At 44.2% G+C, this 21,754-nt stretch overlaps 1 protein-coding gene and 1 long non-coding RNA gene across 3 annotated transcripts in view; one reads left to right on the forward strand and one right to left on the reverse strand.

The window, feature by feature from the left end:
• Nucleotides 1-1,580, reverse strand: part of DNAJC11 (DnaJ heat shock protein family (Hsp40) member C11) — a 63,562-nt gene extending 61,982 nt beyond the window's left edge. Inside the window, exon 1 of one of the 2 annotated variants that reach the window (XM_039508615.1) lies at nucleotides 1,326-1,580. In XM_039508615.1, the coding sequence (XP_039364549.1) occupies nucleotides 1,326-1,397 (72 nt within the window). In that variant the 5' untranslated portion in view covers nucleotides 1,398-1,580. Of the gene's footprint in view, nucleotides 1-901; nucleotides 1,082-1,325 lie in introns of those variants that run through there. The other variant, XM_039508617.1, reaches the window with a different exon arrangement.
• Nucleotides 1,581-1,713: 133 nt separating this feature from the next.
• LOC120387662 lies at nucleotides 1,714-16,114 on the forward strand. The gene is made up of 3 exons (XR_005590283.1): nucleotides 1,714-2,049; nucleotides 13,204-13,341; nucleotides 14,070-16,114. It is a non-coding gene; the product is annotated as an uncharacterized LOC120387662 (long non-coding RNA).
• The last annotated feature ends 5,640 nt before the right edge of the window (nucleotides 16,115-21,754 follow it).

Below are 21,754 nucleotides of genomic sequence, written 5' to 3' on the forward strand. Positions count from 1 at the left end.
GACTCTAGAATAGTAGCAGTTATTTTACCTCTGTATTGAGAACAGTTGCAGCCATAGCTAGACTATTGTGTCCAGTTCTGGTGCTCACAATTCAAGAAAGATGTTGATAAATTGGAGAAGGTTCAGAGAGTAGCCACCAGAATGATAAAGGATTAGAACACATACATATAGTGATAGATTCAAGGAGCTGAATCTATTTAACCCAGTGGTTCCCAACCAGGTGTATGCAGAGGTCTGCTAGGGGGCAGGTACATCAACTTATCTAGATATTCACGTTGTTTTACAACAGGATACATAAAAAAGCACTAGAGAACTCAGTACAAATTAAAATTTCAAACAGACAATGACTTGTTTATATTGCTGTATATACTATACGCTGAAAAGTACCAGATTTATATTCCAATTGATTTTATTATGATAAAAACAAGAAAGTAAGCAATTTTTCAGTAATAGTGTGGTGTGACACTTTTGTGCTTTTATGTCTGGCTTTATAGGCAAGTAGTTATTTTTAAGTGAAGTGAAACTGGGGTAGGGTGACCAGATAACAAGTGTGAAAAATCGGAATGGGGTGGGGGTAATAAGAGTCAAAATAAAAAAAAGACCCAAATATCAGGACTGTCTCTATAAAATCTGGACACCTGGGGGTACACAAGAAAACTCAGACTCCTGAAAGGGGTTCAGTAGTCTGGAAAGGTTGAGAACTATTCATCTAGCTTAATAAAGTTAAAGTTAAGGGGTGATTTGATTAGTCTCTAAATCACTACATGGGGAACAAATATTCAATAATGAGCGCTTCAGCCTAGCAGAGAAAGGTACAACGAGACCAATGGCTGAAAACTGAAGCTAGACGGGTTCAAACTGGAAATAGCAGGGAGGGCAGTTAGCCAGTGGAACAGCTTACCAGGGGGCGGTGGATTCTCCACCGCTGAAGGCAACACCGGAGGTTTTACTAAGTTACCTGCTCCAGCCACTGGCTGGGGCCGGTCTCTGCGGCCAGCGCTCGCCCGGCGCTCAGGCTGGCTGGTCCCTTCCCGCCTTGGGAAGGAGGAGAGCAGGGGGAGCCGGGGCGCTCCCTCCAGGCCCCGGAGGTCACAGCCTGCACCGGACGGAGCGCAGGAAACGGGCGGGCAGAGGCCCCCGAGCGGAGCCTGGGAGCGGGGTACGGGGGGGGGGGTAGATACAAGCCCCGCTGACGAGGCCCGCAAGAGACCCGCTCGGAGAGGTGGGGGCCGGTCGCGTACCGGGGTCATAGTCCCCTCCCCTGGCCTCTCCCCCAGCCCGGCGCCCCCCACCAGCGCCGCTACGCCCCGGCCCGGCGCCCTCACCTCACGCCGCACGTTCAGCAGCGAGTAATAATCCTCGTTGTCCGGCGCCTCCTCCCCCAAGGCCGCCGCCATCTTGCCGACCTCTCACCCCGCGCTGGGGCGGGACTAGGGTCAGAAGAGCGCCGGGCGGGCGGCAGAGGCGATCGCGCCACCGCCACAGCGCCCCCGGCGGAGCGGCGGGGCATCAGGAGGCAGCGCGCACGCGCATCGTTCAACGAGCTGGCGAGGAGAGGACGCCGAGGCACATGCGCAGCGAGGAGGGTTGTTACCGGCTCGCTGGAGAGATGACGTAGCGGCAGATGTCAAGAAGACGGTGCGCGTGTGAAATGAGCGAATGGGCTCGTCTCTAGTGCGCATGCGCTCTGTTGCGTAAGCTCGCGAGTCTGGAGTTGGGCGGGAAGAGGCTGCACCGCCTGAGCCGCGCGCCCCGGGCCGTGGGTCGGGTAACGGCTCTGCCTTGCCTGCGTGCGGGGGCGCGGCGGGGCCCTGCCCCGTCCCCCGCGGGTGCGGGGCCCGCCCGGTGCTGCCAGGGGCTAAGCGTCTCTCCGTGTCCCGCAGCCCGCGCGCTGAGGCGCCGTCCGGTTTGTGTCCGCGCGGGACCGCCTCGCACGGCCCCTGCCCACGCCGGGGAACGTGACCGGGGCGCTGTGCCGTGGAGCGTGTCGGTGCGTGGGAAATGAGTCAGGGAGGCGGGTCACACGGTTCGGAGCGGTGCGGTCACCCGGTCAGTACTTCCCCCCCCCCCGTCTCTCGTGTCGCTGTAACCTACAGACCCGTCCCCGGCTGCTCCCGCGTCTGTACCAGCCACTTCCCTGCGGGTGTGAGAACCCAGCTACTTTTCACTTCACGCCTTGAGTGACGACGTGGAAAAGCCATCCGTGCCCTCCTCCTCCTCCGAGCGGGTCTCCAGTGTCCTGGCTTGTGTGGTGTCCCAGGTAGATGACAGCCCCTTCGAGGACTTTGGACAACCAGAGTAAGGACAGGAACTCCAACAGTCACACATTTCATGCGGGGACAGGATAGTCTGGGTGTATGTAATCAATTAGATGTGGACTTTGAACCAGGATCCATGTTTTGAAAAAAGATGCTAGAGCTGGGGCGGGCGGGCTTTTTGGCCTGAGGGCCACATCGGGTTTCGTAAATTATATGGAGGGTGGGTGAGGGGAGGGGGTCGTCCACCCCCCCCCCGACTCCTGCCCTATCCAACCCCACCATTCCCTGATGGCCCCTCTAGGACCTCTGTCCCATCCACACACCCAGTGGTGAGCTCCAGCCGGTTCGCAAGAACCGGTTGTTAAATTTAGAAGTATTTTTAGAACCGGTTGTTCCAGGACAACCGGTTCTAAAAAGCTTTTAAATTTAACAAAGGCTCGGGCAGCTGTCCACCGGGCCCCAGCTCACCTCCCCCTCTCCCCTGAATGCTCCGCCCTCCTCCTCCCCTTCCCCTGCTTCCCGAGAATCAAATGTTCGCAGGAAGCCTGAAACAAGCAGCAGGCAGGTAAGCCGGGCGCAGGGGTGGGGGAGCGGGACAGCGCGTGCATGGCCCAGTCCGGCTCCACCTGAGCGGCTCCCCCTGGCCCCGGCCGAGCACCCCAGCCCGATCCCAGCCAAGCACCACCGGCTCGGGCTGGGCCCGGCTGAGTGGCTCGGACCCAGCCCAGCTCGGGACCCGCGGCTCCAACCCCGGTGCCGGCAGAGCGGCTCTGGCCCAGCCTGGCCCGGGGAGTCGGGCCCCGCAGCGCCAGCCCCGGCCGAGCGGCCCCGGCCCAGCCTGGGGAGTCGGGCCTCGCGGCGCCGGCCCCGGTGCCGGCCGAGTGCCTCTGGCCCGGCCTGGGGAGTCGGGCCTCGCGGCGCCGGCCCCGGTGCCGGCCGAGTGCCTCTGGCCCGGCCTGGGGAGTCGGGCCTCGCGGCACCGGCCCCGGTGCCGGCCCGGCCCGGGGAGTCATGCCCCGTTGCGCCGGTCGTGGTCCCGGCGGAGCGGACCCGGGCCCGGCCCCAGGCAGTGTGGTAAGGGAGCAGGGAGGGGGTGTTCGGTGGGTTGTGGGTGGGGTGGATAGGGGTCAGGGTGATCAGAGGCCAGGGAACAGGGGGATTGAATGGGGGCAATCAGGAAAGAGCAGGGGTTGGATGAGGTGGTGGGGGCAGTCAGGGACAAAGAGAAGGGGTGGTTGGATGGGGCAGTGGTCCCGGGGGGCTATCAAGAATGAGAGGAGGGGTTGGATGGGGCTGCAAGGGGCAGTCAGGGGACAGGGAAGGGGGGGATGAGTCAGGTGTCCCGGGGGGGGGGGTGTCAAGGAACATGGAGGGTTGGATGGGGCATGACCCCCTTGGGGGGACACGACCCCCTCGTGAGGTGAGGAGGAGGGAACCGGTTGTTAATATTTTGGCAGCTCATCACTGCACACACCCCTGTCCCCTGACAGCCTCCGGATTCCCAGTGCCCTATCCAACCCCTCCTCTCATTCCTGACGGCTCCCCAGGACCCGTGCCCCATCCAACCACCCCTCCTCCCTATCCCCTGACTGTCCCCAGAATGCCTGCCCTGACTGCTGCCCCATCCAACCCCCCTCCTTCCTGACTGCCCCCCGGAACTCCTGCCCCTATTCAACCCCCTGTCCCTTCCCCACCAAACACTGACCACCCCCTCTGTGACCACCACCCCAAACTCCCCTGCCCTCTATCCATCCCCCCCTGCTCCCTGCCCCCTTACCACGCTGCCTGGCGCACCAGTGGCTGGCCGGGCTCTGCAGCTGCGCTGCCCCAGGAGCTCACAGCCCCGCCGGCTAGAGCATTACGCCAGCGGTGGAGACAGCTGAGGCTGTGGGGCCAGGGGCGAACCGGCCAGGGAGGCCGGTCCCGCAGGCCGGATGTGGCCCGCGGGCCGTAGTTTGCCCACCCCTGTGCTAGAGCTTTTTATTAGAGACATGGTCTTAGTTAGTAGCACACCTAAAATATAGTTCCAAGTTCTTAACCCTGCCTTTGAAACTGACTCCTATAACCTTTAACAAGTCACTTCACTTCTCTACCATGACTTAACTGCTCTCCTTTCATTCTTCTACTTGGAGGTAAGTGCAGTTAGCTCTATTCTACCTGGAGTCTTTTTGTACCCTTGCAGATTTTTAGACTGGAGTTCTCTGAAGCATAATAAATGCTTTGCCCACTGTCATGCTGGTTCCACATTGAAAATGCTTTATGCTCCATCTTTGCTCTCCCTTATCCACATCACATGCCAGATACCATCAGACCAGACTCAGGCACTCACTAAGCAGCATGATGAGAGGATGGCAAAATCTTTCGATGAACCTCAGATTGTGCTTCAATGAGGGCACCTCGCAGGTAATTTTCAGACAGGATAAATTTCCTGGAGGGTAGGTCCTGTCTTTATCCTTTATAGATTGTTTAGCAGTGGAGCAGTTTGGAATGTGACTGGATAAATAGAAGGCCAGTCATAAACTTAGTCCAGGGCTGAGATGTATTTATTATACACTTCCATCTTGAGGAGATGGATTTTGTTTCTCTCCTTTTGAAGAAGCCAATTATATGATGGGAGAAATAATGGAAATACAGTTTTGTAATACACAGAAAAACCCTCACAGCAGAACATCTGACAAAGCTCAGCTTCATACTTCATACTTCAATTCCTTGCCCTACGGATTTGCTGTATTCTCCCCATTGAGGTATAGTCAGAAAGAAAATTATATGACCAGTAAAGCAAAGTCTAAAATCTATTATCACATTCTCTTATCTTTAAACAGAAGTTACAAGTAAATTTATTTTTACTGTTCACATTCAATATGACACAGACCGTCTGCTCTATAGGATAGAAACTGTTTGGGTATTTAGGAGACTGCCCCTGTGTTTAACAGCTTCACAGCCCTGCTGTGCTGTACTCACAGTTTATCCTGGAGGTCATTTGTTTCCCTTTGAATGATAGTGACATTATTGGGGGAGGCAGCTGAGCAATCTGTCCAGGCTCTTCTGTGTCACTGCTGAATCTAAGACCTTCTCTATAATTCATAAAGAGAAATTACCTATAATCTTTTTATTATTCTCTTGTCATTGAGTCAAGACAGGGATTTAGTGCTATTTTTATCAGTTTCTGACTGCTCTCCCTTCTTCTGCACACTTGGATAGCAGGCTGACTCAGTGAGACAGGGCAGAAAACTTTGCTGAATATGGCCATTTTAAAATCATCTTCACAAGGGAATCTCTAAGCTTCCAGGAAAGCGGCAGCATTAGTATCTGAGCCTCCATTCCACCTGCCTCCCTATTGCTTACTGACATAAAAACAAGCTAACTACAGGGTGGCTACAAAAACTGCTTAAGAGTGATTCAATATCATTAGCTTCAAATATGTATAGTGGTCAAAAGGCCCAATGCTAGTCTATTACATGTCTCTAATTTAAGGGTGTCGGTGCATTTAATTCACTCTGTATTCTCTTTGGAGCAATAGAGAGATGCCCACCTGTAACAGCAGGTGCTCAGATATCATGCTGAAGAATGTAGTATAAAAACCTAGAGAGAGGTTGGGTTTCGTTTTACTATAGAACCAAATATGCCCAAAGGGAGGAATCCACCTCTCTCCCCATTGGTTTAGGGAGCAAGTCCCAGTGGCAGTTTTACTCAGCTGCTTATTTTGTATATATGCAGCAAGACACAAAATAACACAACTTCTAAGGCCTGGTCCACACTAGGACTTTAATTCAAATTTAGCAGCGTTAATTCAAATTAACCGTGCACCCGTCCACACCACAAAGCTATTTAATTCGACATAGAGGGCTCTTTAGTTCGACTTTTGTACTCCTCCCCAACGAGGGAAGTAGCGCTAAATTCGACATGGCCATGTCGAATTAGGCTAGGTGTGGACGGAAATCGACCTTAGTAGCTCCGGGAGCTATCCCACACTGCACCACTCTGTTGACGCTCTGGACAGCAGTCCGACCTTGGATGCTCTGACCAGCCACACAGGAAATGCCCCGGGAGGGAGAACCTCTCTCAGTACCAGCGCTCACACAGCGAACGGGAGGACAGGTGGCGTCAAGAGGACCAGCAGGTGACTCAAACGCTGCTTGGACTAATGAGGGAGCAAACGTACACGCTCCGGAGCCTTGTGGATGTTCTGCAGGACGGCAGGCAGGACAGAGCCCCCCTGCAGTGTATCTGCAACCGCCCTCCCCCGCCACAAAGTCCCATACCCCCCTCACCCAAAATAACCAGAAGGAGGGGCGCCAGGGGCCGTGAAAACTGTCACTGCACCCCAGCAGAGTGCTCAAGTACCCAAAAGCTCTTATACCCTCAATTTTGAGAAGTCCTTCTCTTCCTGACTTACCCAAGCCGCAATCCCAGTTTCATCCACTAACTGTCTAGTTAATTATTAAAAATACTTTGCTGTTAATTACTGTTTCCGTCATGTTTTTTTACAGAAGACTGTGTTTGAGGGGGGGGGAAGGGGGTTGGTAATTGCATAGGACAGTCACCTTTACCAGGGTACAGACATGGGGGCAGGATCAGTAGCAGGTCACACACACAGTGCAGTCAGTAGTCACCCTGGTCGGTATGGGAGGTGGTTTCCAGGTTCTGGGGGGGGGGGGGGGAGACGTGACTTTGTAGCGGGGGAGGGCGGTTACAGATCTTATGCAGCGGTCCTTGTCCTGGACCGCAGAGTCACGCAGCAGAGGAATCTGTATCCGTCCTCCTCCGCCACAAGGTCACATAGCCCCCGCACACAGAATCCCAAAAAGGAGAAATGGCAGGCTCAGTTGAAACAACTAGTCCGGCACTGCGGACCGCTCTAGGAGCAGGAGCCTGTCATTCCTCGAGTTTAGAGGCGGTGTTTACATCACTGCACACCCTACGCAGCACAGTCTGTGTCCCAATTTCAACCCTTTAACGCAAAGTCATTAATAAAGAAACCTTTGTTAAGTAACAATGGAACATGTATTTTATTTTTACACGTTTGTTGGAAGTGGGGGAAACGGGGTGAACAGGGTATGTAACTGCAGAGGATAGTCAACAGTAACTGGGTAAAGAAACGGGCAGGTTCAGCTTCTCTGTAAATAAACTGAACAGTCACAGGTCACGCTGCTCGCTGGTACTTGAAGAGTTCCTTGTCGCTGTCCCAGGCGCCTGTATAGGGCTTCATGAGGCAGGGCATTAGCGGGTAGGCTGGGTCCCCAAGGATCACTATAGGCATCTGCACATCCCCAACAGTTATTTTGTGGTCCGGGAAGAAACTACCTTCCTGCAGGCGTCTAAACAAACCACAGTTCCTGAAAACACGCGCGTCATGAACCTTGCCTGGCCACCCGACGTTGATGTTGGTAAAACGTCCCCTATGGTCCACCAGTGCTTGCAGCACCATTGAAAAGTAGCCCGATTTCTCAGCAGCTGACTGTGGAAGAGGTGGACGATAAGGTGCGAGGAGGTGAAAACGGCCATAACTGCAGCGGGCTCCATGCTCAGTGCTGTGGCGTCCGCGCTGTCACTGACCAGAAAAGTGCACAAACAGATTGCACGCAGGTGCTTTCAGGGAGGGAGGGCGTGATTGACGGTTGAATGATGACAGTTACCCAAAACCACCCTCAACACATTTTTTCCCCCAGCAGGCATTGGGGGCTCTACCCAGCATTCCAATGGGCAGTGGGGACTGCGGGAACTGTGGGATAGCTTCCCACAGTGCACCACTTCCAAAGTCGACGCTGGCCCCGTTAGTGTGGACTCACAAAGTCGAATTAGTGTCCTTAGTGTGGATACACAAATTCAACTTCGTAAGGTTGATTCCACAAATTCGACTTAAGTTGAATCGAACTACTCTTGTAGTGTAGACATACCCTAAGGTAGTTTTAAACTATGCATTTCCCTGAGACGACAACTTCACTCATTCATTTTTTGATGTGGTATTTGGTTTTTACAAGATGTTTTAACTCCATGTATTTACCCCTTCTGGTCACTTCTCAGTTGAGGTAGTTGTTTTCTGTTATCATTGTCTACCAACAAAGCAATCAAAAATGCCAGCAGGTGGAAAAACATGCAGATAGTGGATATGACAGCAACAAAACAGAATAGAGTGAAAAGCAGGAGAGGCGAAAGCCAGTAGAGCACAACTCATTTGGGTGCTCAGGCCACAGCTCTCAGAAATCAATAGTTTTTAGATGAGAGAAGAAAAGGAGGAAGAACAGCCTTGGTTGTCCCATGCATGATCTGTATTATAGGTGGCTTGATGACATTATCTGCCTGTCTTTAGCACAGAACATGTTAGAAAATGAGTTTAGAATGGAAAGAAGGAAAACTATCCAGTCCTACCTCTGTCCCATATGGCTGTCAAATTCTGTATACATACCTACATAGATAGCAGCACCAGAGGGCTCTTTGATACATGCAGGATAAAGGGAATGTTTAGTGTTACTTGTCAGCATTACTCCTAATACAGTTGGCTGCATGCATTGATGAGAGGACAATTGTTTCTCCATTAGGTTAACTACATGAGTCTGAAAGGACTTTTCTAAACAGAAGCAAGCTGTTTCACAAAAACTACTGCTGATGTGTGACTTATAAAAATTGTTTGAGAGAGATCTTGGTTTACTGATGAAATAATATTACTAGTCAAAGCTTTGATCAGTACAGAATACCAAGGTGAGGAAAAGAATAACTGCGATATAAAGGAAAGTGTGAGATCTACAGCAACAGAAAAATTAGGAATGGGTGAGTTATTTGAGGGCCAAATCCTGTTCTTAGTTGCAGTGGGGGAAATCCAGAGTAATTCTATTCAAATCAACAGTTACACTGGATTTACACTGGTAATCTACATGCACAGTGTTTGGTCTCCAAAACAGCAAACTGACTGTTTGGGTGGCAAATTAACCACCAGAGGGCACCCATGCAGTCCCATCAAAATATTGAACTGGACAGAAAAATTAATGTCACAATGTATAGGGGCCTATGAAATTCAAACTGAACGACTCCCTAGGCGCTACACCAAATTGTGACTGACTATAACACTTAATGACAGGCAGATTTTGTATTCTGTGTGTATTGTTGCTTTGACAAGGATACCATGAAGCAAAATTGGGGCTTTTCTTCCCTTTAGACTGCATAGTGCCCTATAACTAGTCCCTTGATTTTTGTATGTTATGTTAGAATGAGAGCTCTGCCCTGTAAGATAGACAGCTACTAAAAGAAAACTTAATAAAAGTCTGATTTCATGTGAAGATGAAGCCATGGTTTCCTACACCAAAGTTCATCCACTTTGTTTTGGACTTATCATCATAGAAGCCTTACAGGAATACAATTAAAAGGTATGTTCAGTCTTAAATCAACTCTTCTGGTCCCAATGCAGTTGACAAAGGAAATTTTGAAATATAAGTTTCTCTGAAATCAAGTAAGTTCCTCAACTCAGAGCTTTCCATGAAGGCACATTTTCAGGGAAATCCAGTAAGAATTAATTCGTTTTCCCTCACTACAGAGGAGTCATCCAACTATTTGGCAATACACATCTCCTGACTCAGCATACCTAGTAGATTCATTTTTTCCATATGATTTTAGAGTTACTCGGCCTGTGCTAAAACACAAAAATAGTGACTACAGTTCTGAGGTTTTGAATTGCTATTGCAGTGCCCTATTTCCCAGAGAGTTTTGTCCTGTACTGATAGTAACAGTCATGCTTTTTTTTTTCTAACATGGCTGAGGAATCACAATCTTTAGGGATGTTACTGATAGACAGTTACTGTGAGTTTTCTCTCTCTCTCGGATCTTTCCAACATGTTGCTAAAAGACACTGACACTAATTACACAGCTGAGCCTTTCCACTATATGAAATTGTTTTGCATGCAACAGATTGACAGATACCTCATAGGAAATTCTGAAGGCCATCCCATCTTGTGTCAGATCTATCTACACTTTCTGCTCGTTCTTTATATGCATGAACACAGGATCTTGATGGCTTAAAGGGTGAATTCAGATGCTTTCTAAATAAATTAATACAAAAAGCTGTTCAAGATCCTAAATTATTATCAGGAAAAATGACTAGACTTGCAAACTACAAATGAAAACATTTTAAAACAAAATATTTCATTGTTTCATTTCTACTGACATTCCAAGGATTCAGTTCAGGGTACAGTGTTTCTCTTGCCTCAGACTCACTGACTGCTTAAGGTGCATGAAGAAAGCAGCTCCCTGTTTTATGTGATTTGTTAGTGATGCCATCAGCTATAACAAGTGAAATAGAACCCTGGAATCAACTCCTGGCTGAGTAGATCCTTACTCTTCTCAGTCATGGCATACCTCCCACATTGCCTCTCCCAAGCTGCCTTAGTTTAGGATATTAATCTCCTATTCCGTATTATAAGTAGCCTTACTAGTTTTCTGCTGCAGCTCTGACAGTTTTCTAAATGTCATGGGACATCAATGTCTTCAGTGCCTTCACTCTTCAGATTCTTTCTACATGCTGGAACATGCCAGTATATTTCAATGGATTAGGCATGGCCCACTTATAAAGAACATATCATTTATCTAGAGCCACATAGAAAGAAATATGCTCCCTGACCCCATAGAGATTAAATTCTAATGAAGGTAAATCATCGTGACCTAGAAGAGCCATTCAGGAGAAGGAGAGAATTACTGATGAGAATGAAAGGGGGAGGATGGTATGAAGTGGTTGATTTTAAGGCGAGATCTGAAGAAGAGGGAGAGTGGTGGATGAGGACAGGGATGGTTTTCCAGGTGAAGTGAGCAGCATGATAGAACCAAGAAAGGTGATAAAGGGAGCCCTCCTGTTTAGAGAGGCATCACATGGGGCCAATCCTGTCACAGAAGAGGAACTTCCTGCAATCAGCCTCATTCTCAAAATTCTAATCCAAAGTGAAATGGACCAACTTGAGAGCAGGTACAATGCCATCCTACTACATGGTCATGAATAAAGGCATGTTGGAGGCCATGAAATTCTTTTTGCTGACAGCAAAATTCCCAGCTGGGAATGCTGATGGGGAGGGGGGGCATGTAGGGCTTTCAGAGGCACTAGGGTTCTGCACCCATGCCTGGAAAATTCATAATTTGGCTTACTTTTATTTTAAGCAGAAAAAAGCATTCATGTATGTGCCAGTCTGTGGTCTTAGTGACCTAACTTACTATGGAGAGAGGCTTCTCAGCAGTGTCTATCCACTTTCTGCTGCTGTAGAGCCAAAGATAACAAGTTTTTGCCTTCCTCCATCCAACTTTCATCTGAACTAATGGACAGTTGTGAGGAACCATTTGCTCTGGTCTTCTGTACATGGTAAGAGCATGTAATCTGGAGTATGAAAAGAGGCCTTGTTTAGCAGATTATTTCAGCAACTAGACACCCCACTCTTCATTGGAAAATTGCCCCTGCACAAAGTATTTTTGCTAATATTAACTCAAGTTCCATTTCAGATGAATGGAGGGGAAAACTAGACGATCCCATAAATCCCACTGATCTTGTCAAAGCTGTCAGATTACCACCTGATAAAGCTCCTAGCTCCTAATGATTACAGCCATCAACCAGAGAGGAAGTATATGCGGATAGGGCTTTCAGGGAGAGTGCCAGGGTTAGACATTGTTACACTGTTAATGTAGTATTATCTAAGGGCTCTTTGGCTTTAATGAAGGGTGAAGCTTCGATCAAAGTTCTTTCTTTAAAAAAACAACACCTAAAGATCTAGAGTTATATTCTACCCATTGTCCTATCACCAAGATTCATGCTGACTGCCAAATTTTAGTAAAGGTCTTCTTTGGTTCCAGTTTCTGGTATTAGGAGTCCATGGAGAGAATGTCTCTTCACATATAAAAGATGCTATTGATTTCCTGTTACTATTATCCTGAAATATGCACTGTGTGTCTATGGAGCAGTGACAGTCCTCCATCACTAGAATGATGGGAATAAAATGATTACTGAATCTCTTCCCGTAAAATATAGTCTCTTTTTTTCTTCCGAAATTTGCCAGCCCCCTGCGAATCTTTCATGTTATTTTTTGACCAAATTGATTTTTCATTTTCACTTTGTAGGCCTATTTTTTTTAAATTTGGTTAATCTGTGATATGAAATTGTGTCTTTCTTAACTTTAGGTAAAGTCTGTTTTTCTGGAGCAATGTTATTGCTTCTGTTTCATAGAAATAAAGTATGATTTTAAAATTCAGGACTTAAAAAGTAAAGATATTTCCATGTCACATGTCATTTCTTTGTGCAAGATACAGGCCCTGGTTGCTCCCTCCTTCCAGGCAGATCTTAGAGGATGTTGACAGCATTTTCAGCTGCATGCTGGTAAATATTGGGTTAGTGCCTGGAATCAACATAGTGGAGGCTGATCAGAGAATTTCAACTGAATGCCTCTGTAGCAGAGGACACAGCTAGTAAAAAACAGCAGTCCAGAGAGGGATGGTCTTCAAATTTGAAAAAGCAAATTAAGTAAAATATTCTTTTTGCTGTTTGTGTTCCTCTGTGTGCAGGTGGAAGATTATGGAACCTTTTCATTTTAGTGATGAAAAAACAAGATGAATTCATATGTAACTGGTAGGATGCCAAAGCCAGAAATTAAAGCACTCGTGAGGGAATGAGGGGCAGTAAGGAAGATAAAAGGTACAAGTAACTGAGCTCCCTTTGGAGTGCTGGAGAATTCATCTACCTCATCCCTCTAGCCAGACACTGTAGTCATCTTACCTCCTCAGGCAGGTGGGGCATAGCTCAATGCATACACACTGTAGCTATTTTGCATTTCTTCTGCTCTTCAGGTGAGATGCCACCACCCAAATGAGGAAGAATTAGTTTTTCATTCAGAAAATACACTCTTCAGTTCCCGACTAGGTCATATTGGTGCCCCTCGCTCCTGATCTGCATCTCTCTCTCTTACAATGTACCTTCTAATTCCAGGCCTGGCCTTTTTCGCAGTAGACTGACAATCATGATATTGCTTAGTGACATTTTGTGATGGGAACAAAAAGGCAACTAGGCGATGAGGCCAGCAAACTCATTTCACTTGTATCCAGTGGAAGCCTCCAGAGGGAAAAGGTTAGTGCACTGCTCTACTGTGCCATCGTCAGATTTAGTAATATGTATTTGCTTCACACAGTATAAAATGTTAGAACTGGCCTGAAAACAGCAGTAAAAATTACTTTTTATGTCTCTGACACGTCTTCCTTTCTTTTTTAAACAACGTTTTATGTAAACACTTTTGAGATGCCCAATGGAATAATTTCTTATTTGCCATTTAATTCTGAGAAATTATCTTTATAACTGCACTTAGGGATTAGGAAATAAACAGATTTAATCACACCTGCAGAAGACCAAATAGTGGAAGGGCCTTCATAATGGGCATCCAATGGCAGCAGAAATAGCTGAGGCAACTGATAGGAAGCAAGAAAATCCTTATTAGTAATGTAGTCCTTGGAATATTTTCATGCTTACTTATGGAAAAAATATTTTCATCTCACAAAAGTCAAAAGCAAAAGTTCTCCTTGAAAATATTCCAGGTGTGTAATAATTATCTGCTTTCTGTCACCCTGTGTGCCATCTCTTCTTGGCAGCAGGAGTGCAGGGCAAAGGGGCATTTCTGTGGTAAGCAAAAGGTGTGGGGAGCAAGAGAGACAGACTGAGGGGTGAAAGGCTTGGTATGTGTAAATAATAAAGATCCAATTTACTGATAGACCTCTTTGCAAACCAGAGCACCAATGGGGGACTTGGCATAGTTAAGCTGCTAATACTAGCTGTAACTTTTCCCTTTGTGAAACTATTTTCAGCCAGTGCATGACCTGGTGCATTGCATGAAGAGGGACAAGAGGAGTCTACAATCTCTTCAAAGTTCTCCTTCTGGCATCAATTCTCTCCTAGAAAGAGATTGCTAGTGCAGTTTTGAATATGTCAGAGGTAGTTTCTTCATCTTTGGTATTACCAGCACATCTGAAAAGTCCAATAGCTCAATATGCACACAAGGTATCTTGGAAGGGAATTGTTGGCCTTTCGGTGACCTCTGGCACCTGAAACTCTGCTGATTTAGTAGTTTCCCACAAAAGTGCCATTTGTGCTGCAGTGTGGTATAAGCCAGTAAACCCATCAAGTGTCTTGAACATTTCAGCTGAATGGATTGACAGCCATAAAACGAACACTGGAATATACATTCAGATCTCTCTTTCTACATTAAAACACTGCATTTAGCTGCAAGGAGCCTTTTTCAGACTCCATATAATTTATCATAAAACCAGCCTCATATTCTGCTTTGGAAGTGAGGAACATATATTAATTAATTGCTATGCAGATCTCATGTTCCATTTATAGCCCATAGGATTTTGGGATTTAGTAATGGGTGAAAACTGGGCATTTGTGTTCACCTCCACACTCTCCATGTAACGTTCAAAATTAGTCAGATATATTCCTCCAGGGATTTACTGTCTTACACCATGCTCTAGCACAAACTGCCCCGCTCTGATTAGAAAAACTCTTCTACTCCATAGGAGTACTATCTGAGCATTATTGCAGTGTATTTTGTTTCCACTTGATAAATTACCTACACATTAGGTGTTCCATACAGTAGGTCCTGTAATTCTTGTTATATTTAAGGCACTTTGTGATACATGGGAGATAATTAACTTGCACCATTTTTAGTGCAAAAATATATGTTGATCTAGGTCACATGACAAATGTAACCATTCAGAGTTTAAAATACTATTATTTAAAATTTATTTTCTTCTCAAAATGGTTTATGAAATTATCATAATTTGAATAATTCACAGCATAGTTAGACTATATTATATGTTGGTTCAGTTCCACATTTGGTGGTAACAGAGCTGAGATTGCAATTGCAGTTAAAATAAAAATTGAGTGACAGAAGAGATTTATTATAAATCCTTATTTTGGGAACTTGATTACTTTGCTGTTTCATATTAGGCTAAAATTCAGAATATACTCTGACAGTCTTGATGTATTTTTTCAGTTATTTTTATAAAATCCAGTATAAATCCATTAAATCATTTGTGAGTTTTAGAGCATTTTAAACTAAAGCAAGAAAATTGTAAATCTCATAAAAATGAGGCACCAATAGTACTGGCTAGACAAAGAGAGGTATAGTTTCACCACATCATTCTGCCAATTTACCTCAGTCCTAATCTCCATTCCCCCCCCCCCCAACCTATGCCCACTATTCCAGTCCGCACTCTGCCAGGGCATCTATCTTGACCTGCAGACTCCTACTATTCCAATACTAGAACAACCTGTAGTATCTGGGAAAGGAGGAGGAGGTTTTTCAGTATTCAGCATAATTTTGCTAATTAGTTCCATATAGTTTCAAGAAATTTTACTACTCTTGCCACAGGAAACGGAATTTAAGGAAAAGACTTGGTGCTATTGCTGTCAGTCAGCCAATGGCCACTAGCCATGATCAACAATGGCTCTGCCAGCTCTAGAATCAGGGCATGTGCTGTCAAGTCAGCAGTGTTTGGAATACTCAGATATAGCCATATTTGGCTTCTGTATAAATCACTTATTCTGGCATCTTTGAGCTTTTTGTGTTGCCAACTCTTTACTGTTTCTTCTGTTCTCCAGCTAGTGATATTATATATGACCCTTTGCACATACAGTTGCCTTTCAATAGCCTCCGTTTTCTCAAGAGTTTGTCAGTCTTCAGTTCTTGCAGTTTTAGAGGAAGTTTTAGTCGTGCTTCTACTTATCTTCCTTGAGTTAGCAAGAGAACACAGCACTAGGCAGCGGTCTGTTGATGAGCATTTAGGTGACGCAATCTGATTGTAGAAACTAAAAAAGGAAAAAAAACTTTCATCAGTTAGTTGCTTCTAGTTCAGTATTTTGTAGCTCTATGTTATCATTTGTTGTGAATTATCTTGCTCTGACATAGGTGAAACTCTTCAAAGTGCTTGATGTTAGGCTCATGTGTAGCCCATGTGTCTCACAAGCATACAATAAAGAAATGTGAATGACTCATTTGTATACTTTGATCTTAATGTTTAGCCTGATTTCTCTCATCTTCCATAAACTATTTGTCAGTCAAAGTTTTAAGACCGTATCTGGAGATTTCATCCTCAATCACAAATGCAAGATGGTTGCTGCCAAGACACATGAGGAGCAGTTAGCCTTTCTCCAACTTGGAAATATTTGGTGTGACATAAAACGTTCCAAGAAGACATGGACACAGGAGCTTTACAGATGAATAAGGTGACATTTTATTAAATAACTTATCCCTAATGTACTCTACATTTCTATTACTACAAAGGGAGTCTGGAAGTACTTCCTCCAGGAAGTTACAGACATTGCTCATTAACATTGAGGAGTCCCTCAAAGCAGTCTTTCACTTCAGTATTTGAGGTGTTGGCTCCAAATGTCCACTCCTGACAAATTTGCAATGAACCATTTAAGCATGTTTGCTGCATATAAAATAGGAATATTGCCACTGAACATTCTAATTTGAAAGTATGAATCTGTGGAGATACTTTCCAATATATTAATACCTGCCTCATAACCTGTTTCCAACCATTCTGTTTCTAAAAATAAAATAAATTACATTTCTTTCATAAACTGGCAACTGATTAGCACAAGTGAAGAGCCAGACAGACATAATGCAGCTTTCTCATAATGGATAGTGGATAACTGGTCCTCCTGCCCCAATGTCCATTGCATAGAACCAAGGGGCTTGATGAGTGATTGATTTATAATCATTTGATAAATGTGGGCTTCTGAAGTCAGTGCACAAGCAAGAAAGGTTAGAAATCCACAGAACTGGAAGTCAGACATTTTTCTCCAAATGCCATTGCACCAATTACTCCTGCCAAGGGGAGAACAGCATGTTCAGCATTTCTTAGTCATTGTTCCCTGTGTAGATCTTATTTTTAATGGGAATGCCTGCATGACCACTAGGGACGAAACACTCAGAAAAATCCTGTCATTGGTTGAGGTATAATGGCCCTAAGAATCTAGTTCAGTAAACACGGGGTTCTTGTGTGCTATACTTTCCCAATGAAGTGCACACTTTGGGATTAATTAAATTCTTTTCTATCTGCATGCCACTGTAACCTTTCTTTTATGCATTTTAGGGGTTGCACAATGTAAAAAGTCAAATCTATTATCTGCATGACTCTAAGGGAAAGAGCTGAGATAAAATTATGCATATCCTTTAAATGAACAAGGCAGAAAACATTTAGTGTTGCATATTCATTTAGAACAAAATGCAGTTATAGAAGAATAAGGTTAACAACCAGGAGCAAGCCAGGTAGGGTTAACCAACTGTTCCTACACACACCAAGGTGGTTGTGCCCTGTTGAGCAAACTTTGTTCTAGCCTAGCCTGAACTTTGTACGGGTTAAGCTGTGTAGTGATCTCACAGCCTGCAATTTCTTTCATCGTGCTCTCTATTGGGCATATTTCCTGTGGTTTGTTGTCAAATAACATTTTTTAAAGTATGTAAATTTTTTCAATCCATCAGGTATGTAAATAAGACACTCAGCCTGTTCAGGTCTTGGATTTGACACATGTTCAAGTGTTGTTATGAGCTAGTGGGGAGTGTCCTCTAGAGGCGGATTTTTTTAAATTAATTCAGGTCAGTCTAACGAGACAATCCACTTAACAGCAGGATATCAAGAGAGGAAAGATAACTTTTGAAATGGTAATGAGAGTAGTCCATTTCAGACAGTTAACAAGAAGGTGTGAGTAACAGTAGGGACACCATCAGATTAGGCCTGAATAAAGACTGAGAGTGGTTAGGTCATTACAAAACCTAAACCTATTTCCCCCAATACTAATTTCCCCTACTGTTACTTACACCTTCTTGTCAACTGTCTGAAATGGACCACTGTCATTGCCACTTCAAAAGTTGTCTTTCCTCCCTTGGTATCCTGCTGTTAAGTGAATTGTCTTGTTAGACTGACCTCACACTTGGTAAGGCAACTTCCATCCTTTCATCTATTTATACCTGCTCCTGTATTTTCCACTCCATGCATCTGATGAAGTGGGTTCTAGCCCACGAAAGCTTATGCCCAAATAAGTTTGTTAGTCTCTAAGGTGCCACAAGTACTCCTCATTGTTTTTGCTGATACAGACTAACACGGCTACCACTCTGAAACCTCAGGAAAAAGTGTCATAATGACAGTGATAGATAAATAGCCTTCTCAACAAAAGAGCTCTAATTTCAAGGTTCTTAAGTAGCACAGGAAAGAAAGCAGTGTTTGCTAAGCAAACCAGTTACCACATGAACCAGGAAAAACATTTTAGTTCCAGATTTCTAAGAATATTACAGATAATGCGATATAATGTTTTAAAAAATTGAATCCCCTCACCCTTTAAATCCTTTTTGATTCTGTATCTGGAATTTCTGATGAATAACCTGACTAAAAAAGTTACTGTCTGATATTGCATTGCCATGAACAGAATCATGCTGTCACACATTGTAATTCAGATATAATTTAAGTACCTTATCTACTGGTATTTATTTAACTCACCCCATTAGAAGTCTGTAACTGATAGAAAACACAGCCATTTGGATTTTGATGGGTGCCAGCATGTTTGAAGATATGAACCCAATCACGTTCTGACAGGATTCACCATAGGGGCTTATGCTGATTTTTCAAAGACAAATTTAGAAAGTTCTGCGGGCTATAACTCCTGACACTAATGGTCACCAGTTGGGTTTACAGACAGACCTCACAGCATCAGTCCTGAAATGTGTCCCTTTAGACAGTGGTTTATGTCCAACTAAACTCCTATTTAAATCAATGAAAATCTTGCTGTTGACTTCAGTGGGAATTTGATCAGGTCCTGATCTAGCTAGGATGCCTTCTCTGGTTGTGTGGAATCAGGAATGAAATCCCCTCCTAGTGTCTATGGTTAAGACCTATGTTCATTCTGATGCTTTTAACTGACTATGATTAATTAATTCTCCAGATGGATTAACTGTTAATTTTTTTATAAAGCTTTAAAAAATGCTTGGACAGGAAAAGGTATTATACAAGTTTAAACTATAACACTTGGTTACAGGTTCCTCTGTGTAACCAGCAATGGCAGTTGAAAAGAGTCATTATAAATATAAAAGTTAATTCTAATTTTAATAATTCCATTATCAGTTAAAATAACTAATTTTGTGCATAATTCTTATCTTTAAGTGCACATGGTAAGTATGAGATCATCTCCAAATCCATGAAGTCAATAGAAGTTATTTTAAACAGGTGTTTGTGGTTAGTGGAGCTGAATTAGTAGTGTGTGACTAGCTCTTGGAGGATGCTGAAATGTTGCTGAGTATTATATAGAATTGCTTTTTTTAGCACTTCATGAAAGAGAAAGGTATGGTCAATCCGATCAAATTTTACAAATGTGCATACCAAGTTTTGCATAAAAGTAAACAATGCTAAAGTGAAGGACATATTTGTGTAGATATTAAGCTAAAGTTATGCTAAATTATTTTTAGAAGATATGGTATACTGTTGCCGTGACAGAAACAGCCCTTTAGATAAATGTTAATTATAGACAGTGCACATCACTTAAACACTAAAAATGACGGTTCATAAGGATTTTTTTTCAATTTATAGTTCAATAAAGAAAGGTAGTCCATGTAGGTGTATTTTGTCCATGCCCACAAAACCACTTTTATGATTTTGACAAGTTCACACTTCTGGTTTTACCTTTACACTGTCCCAGCCTGAAATATTTAATATTTAACACTCTGTATCCGTAAATAATTGATGTGCCCATCTTAGCAACTGAAGATCAGCAGCAAATTTTATTTTTGACAAGAGTAATAAGGTTCTTTTGCCTTCTTAGCTTTTTTATATTACATGCTAATTTTCACTGTGCTGTTAAGAACATGGGATTGACTTCTTCCAGTTTAAAATAAAGAGCTGTAGCGTTCCATTCATTTTGGGAAAGCTCTTTAGGGGAAAACTAGGATACCCTTTGGGCAATTCCAGCCATGGAGCGTTACTATTTCTGCATTTTTGTCAGTACAAGCCTCCCTGCTCTGACATCACACGAGAAATAATAATTGTAATGCTTAGGACAGTTTTAGACAAATCCACATCCACACAGTTGGAGGATATCTCTGTTCTCCTTGTTGAAGCAAAATATCTAACAAGTTCAGTTTGATTTACAAGAAACACTGCATGTGTGAACTGATGGAGAAGGGTGGTTCTATGTTTAATACACTGTGTTGGGACTCAAAAGCTTTGGGTTCAATCCTTCACCACAGACTCCCTGTGTGACCTCAGGCAAGTGATTTAGTCTCTGTGCCTCAGATGCCCATCAGCTGTTTTATATATTTTTACTGTAAGGTCTTCAGAGCAATGGCCCTTAATGTGTATTTCTGAAACAATGGGGCCCCCATCTGGGTTGGGGGCATTTAGGCACTGCTGTGATGTAATAACAGTAACAATAGTTCCTAGTTTAAACACAGGAATTATATTATTTGTCAATTAAGTTCAGGTACTGCCTATGTCTATAGAATAGGTAACAGGAAAATCTGAACTACAAGGCTAGACTACCATTGAGGAGGTTCTCTTGTCAAGATAAATCTAGAGGGCAGAGCAAGAAAGTGTTGTATGTATGTCAGTTCTTTTGCACTATGGTTTTGGCTTATAATATGTGAGTCTACACTGCTTTTTTCTTGCCTCTTCTATCCCATTTGTACTCTTCCCTCCCCTTCCATTTTTCTTTCTGTTCTTAACCTTCTTCTCCTTTCTTTTCCTCCATTCTTCTCTCTTCAGTGTCTGAGGCCAAATTTTTTAAACCTGGGTACCTAATCCATATTTAGGCACTTAATTAGAAGGTAACCTCATTTTTTCAGAGGTGCTGAGAAATCCTGGCTCTCGCTATAATCAACAGGAGCTGCAGATGTTCAAAATAAGGACAGTAATTTAGATGCCTAAATAAAGATTTAGGAGCTTAACTTTAAGTGTTATATATTGAGTTTTGAACATTTTGCTCACAGGTACTTTTCCATGAGTGTTTAATTCAAATGCTCTTGGAGGACTGACTCAAACTAACCTGCAGAAAACAGTAAAAACAGTAACTTATACATGTTGAGATAGAAGAGTTGTAGAAAATCTCATTTTCCCAACATAAGGAAGAGGTTGATTACAATACAGAGTTTAAATTCATGTCTTAGACTGGGATTGAATAAACAATCTCTACGAGATTTTTCTATTATCCCTTGGTTTTCTTGCATAAACAGGGAGCTGTTCATTCAACACCACTGCTTCCATCAGCTATATGCCAGGAGCATGGGCATTAGGTATTATTCTCTAATATTCTAGGACCAACATAGCTACAACAACACTGCATGAATGTTAGTTTTGTTTTTCTAAAGGACTTAATTTTTCTTTGTGCTCCAAACTAAATGTTTACTATTGAGGCTACCAGTTGAAATCCTGATGAAACCCATAGGACAGGCTATACAGTGAAATAATTTGTCCTCCAGTCCAAAGTTTTTTGTTTAATG

Source organism: Mauremys reevesii, linkage group 21 (assembly GCF_016161935.1).
Source record: "Mauremys reevesii isolate NIE-2019 linkage group 21, ASM1616193v1, whole genome shotgun sequence".
Classification (NCBI taxonomy): Eukaryota; Metazoa; Chordata; order Testudines; family Geoemydidae; genus Mauremys; species Mauremys reevesii.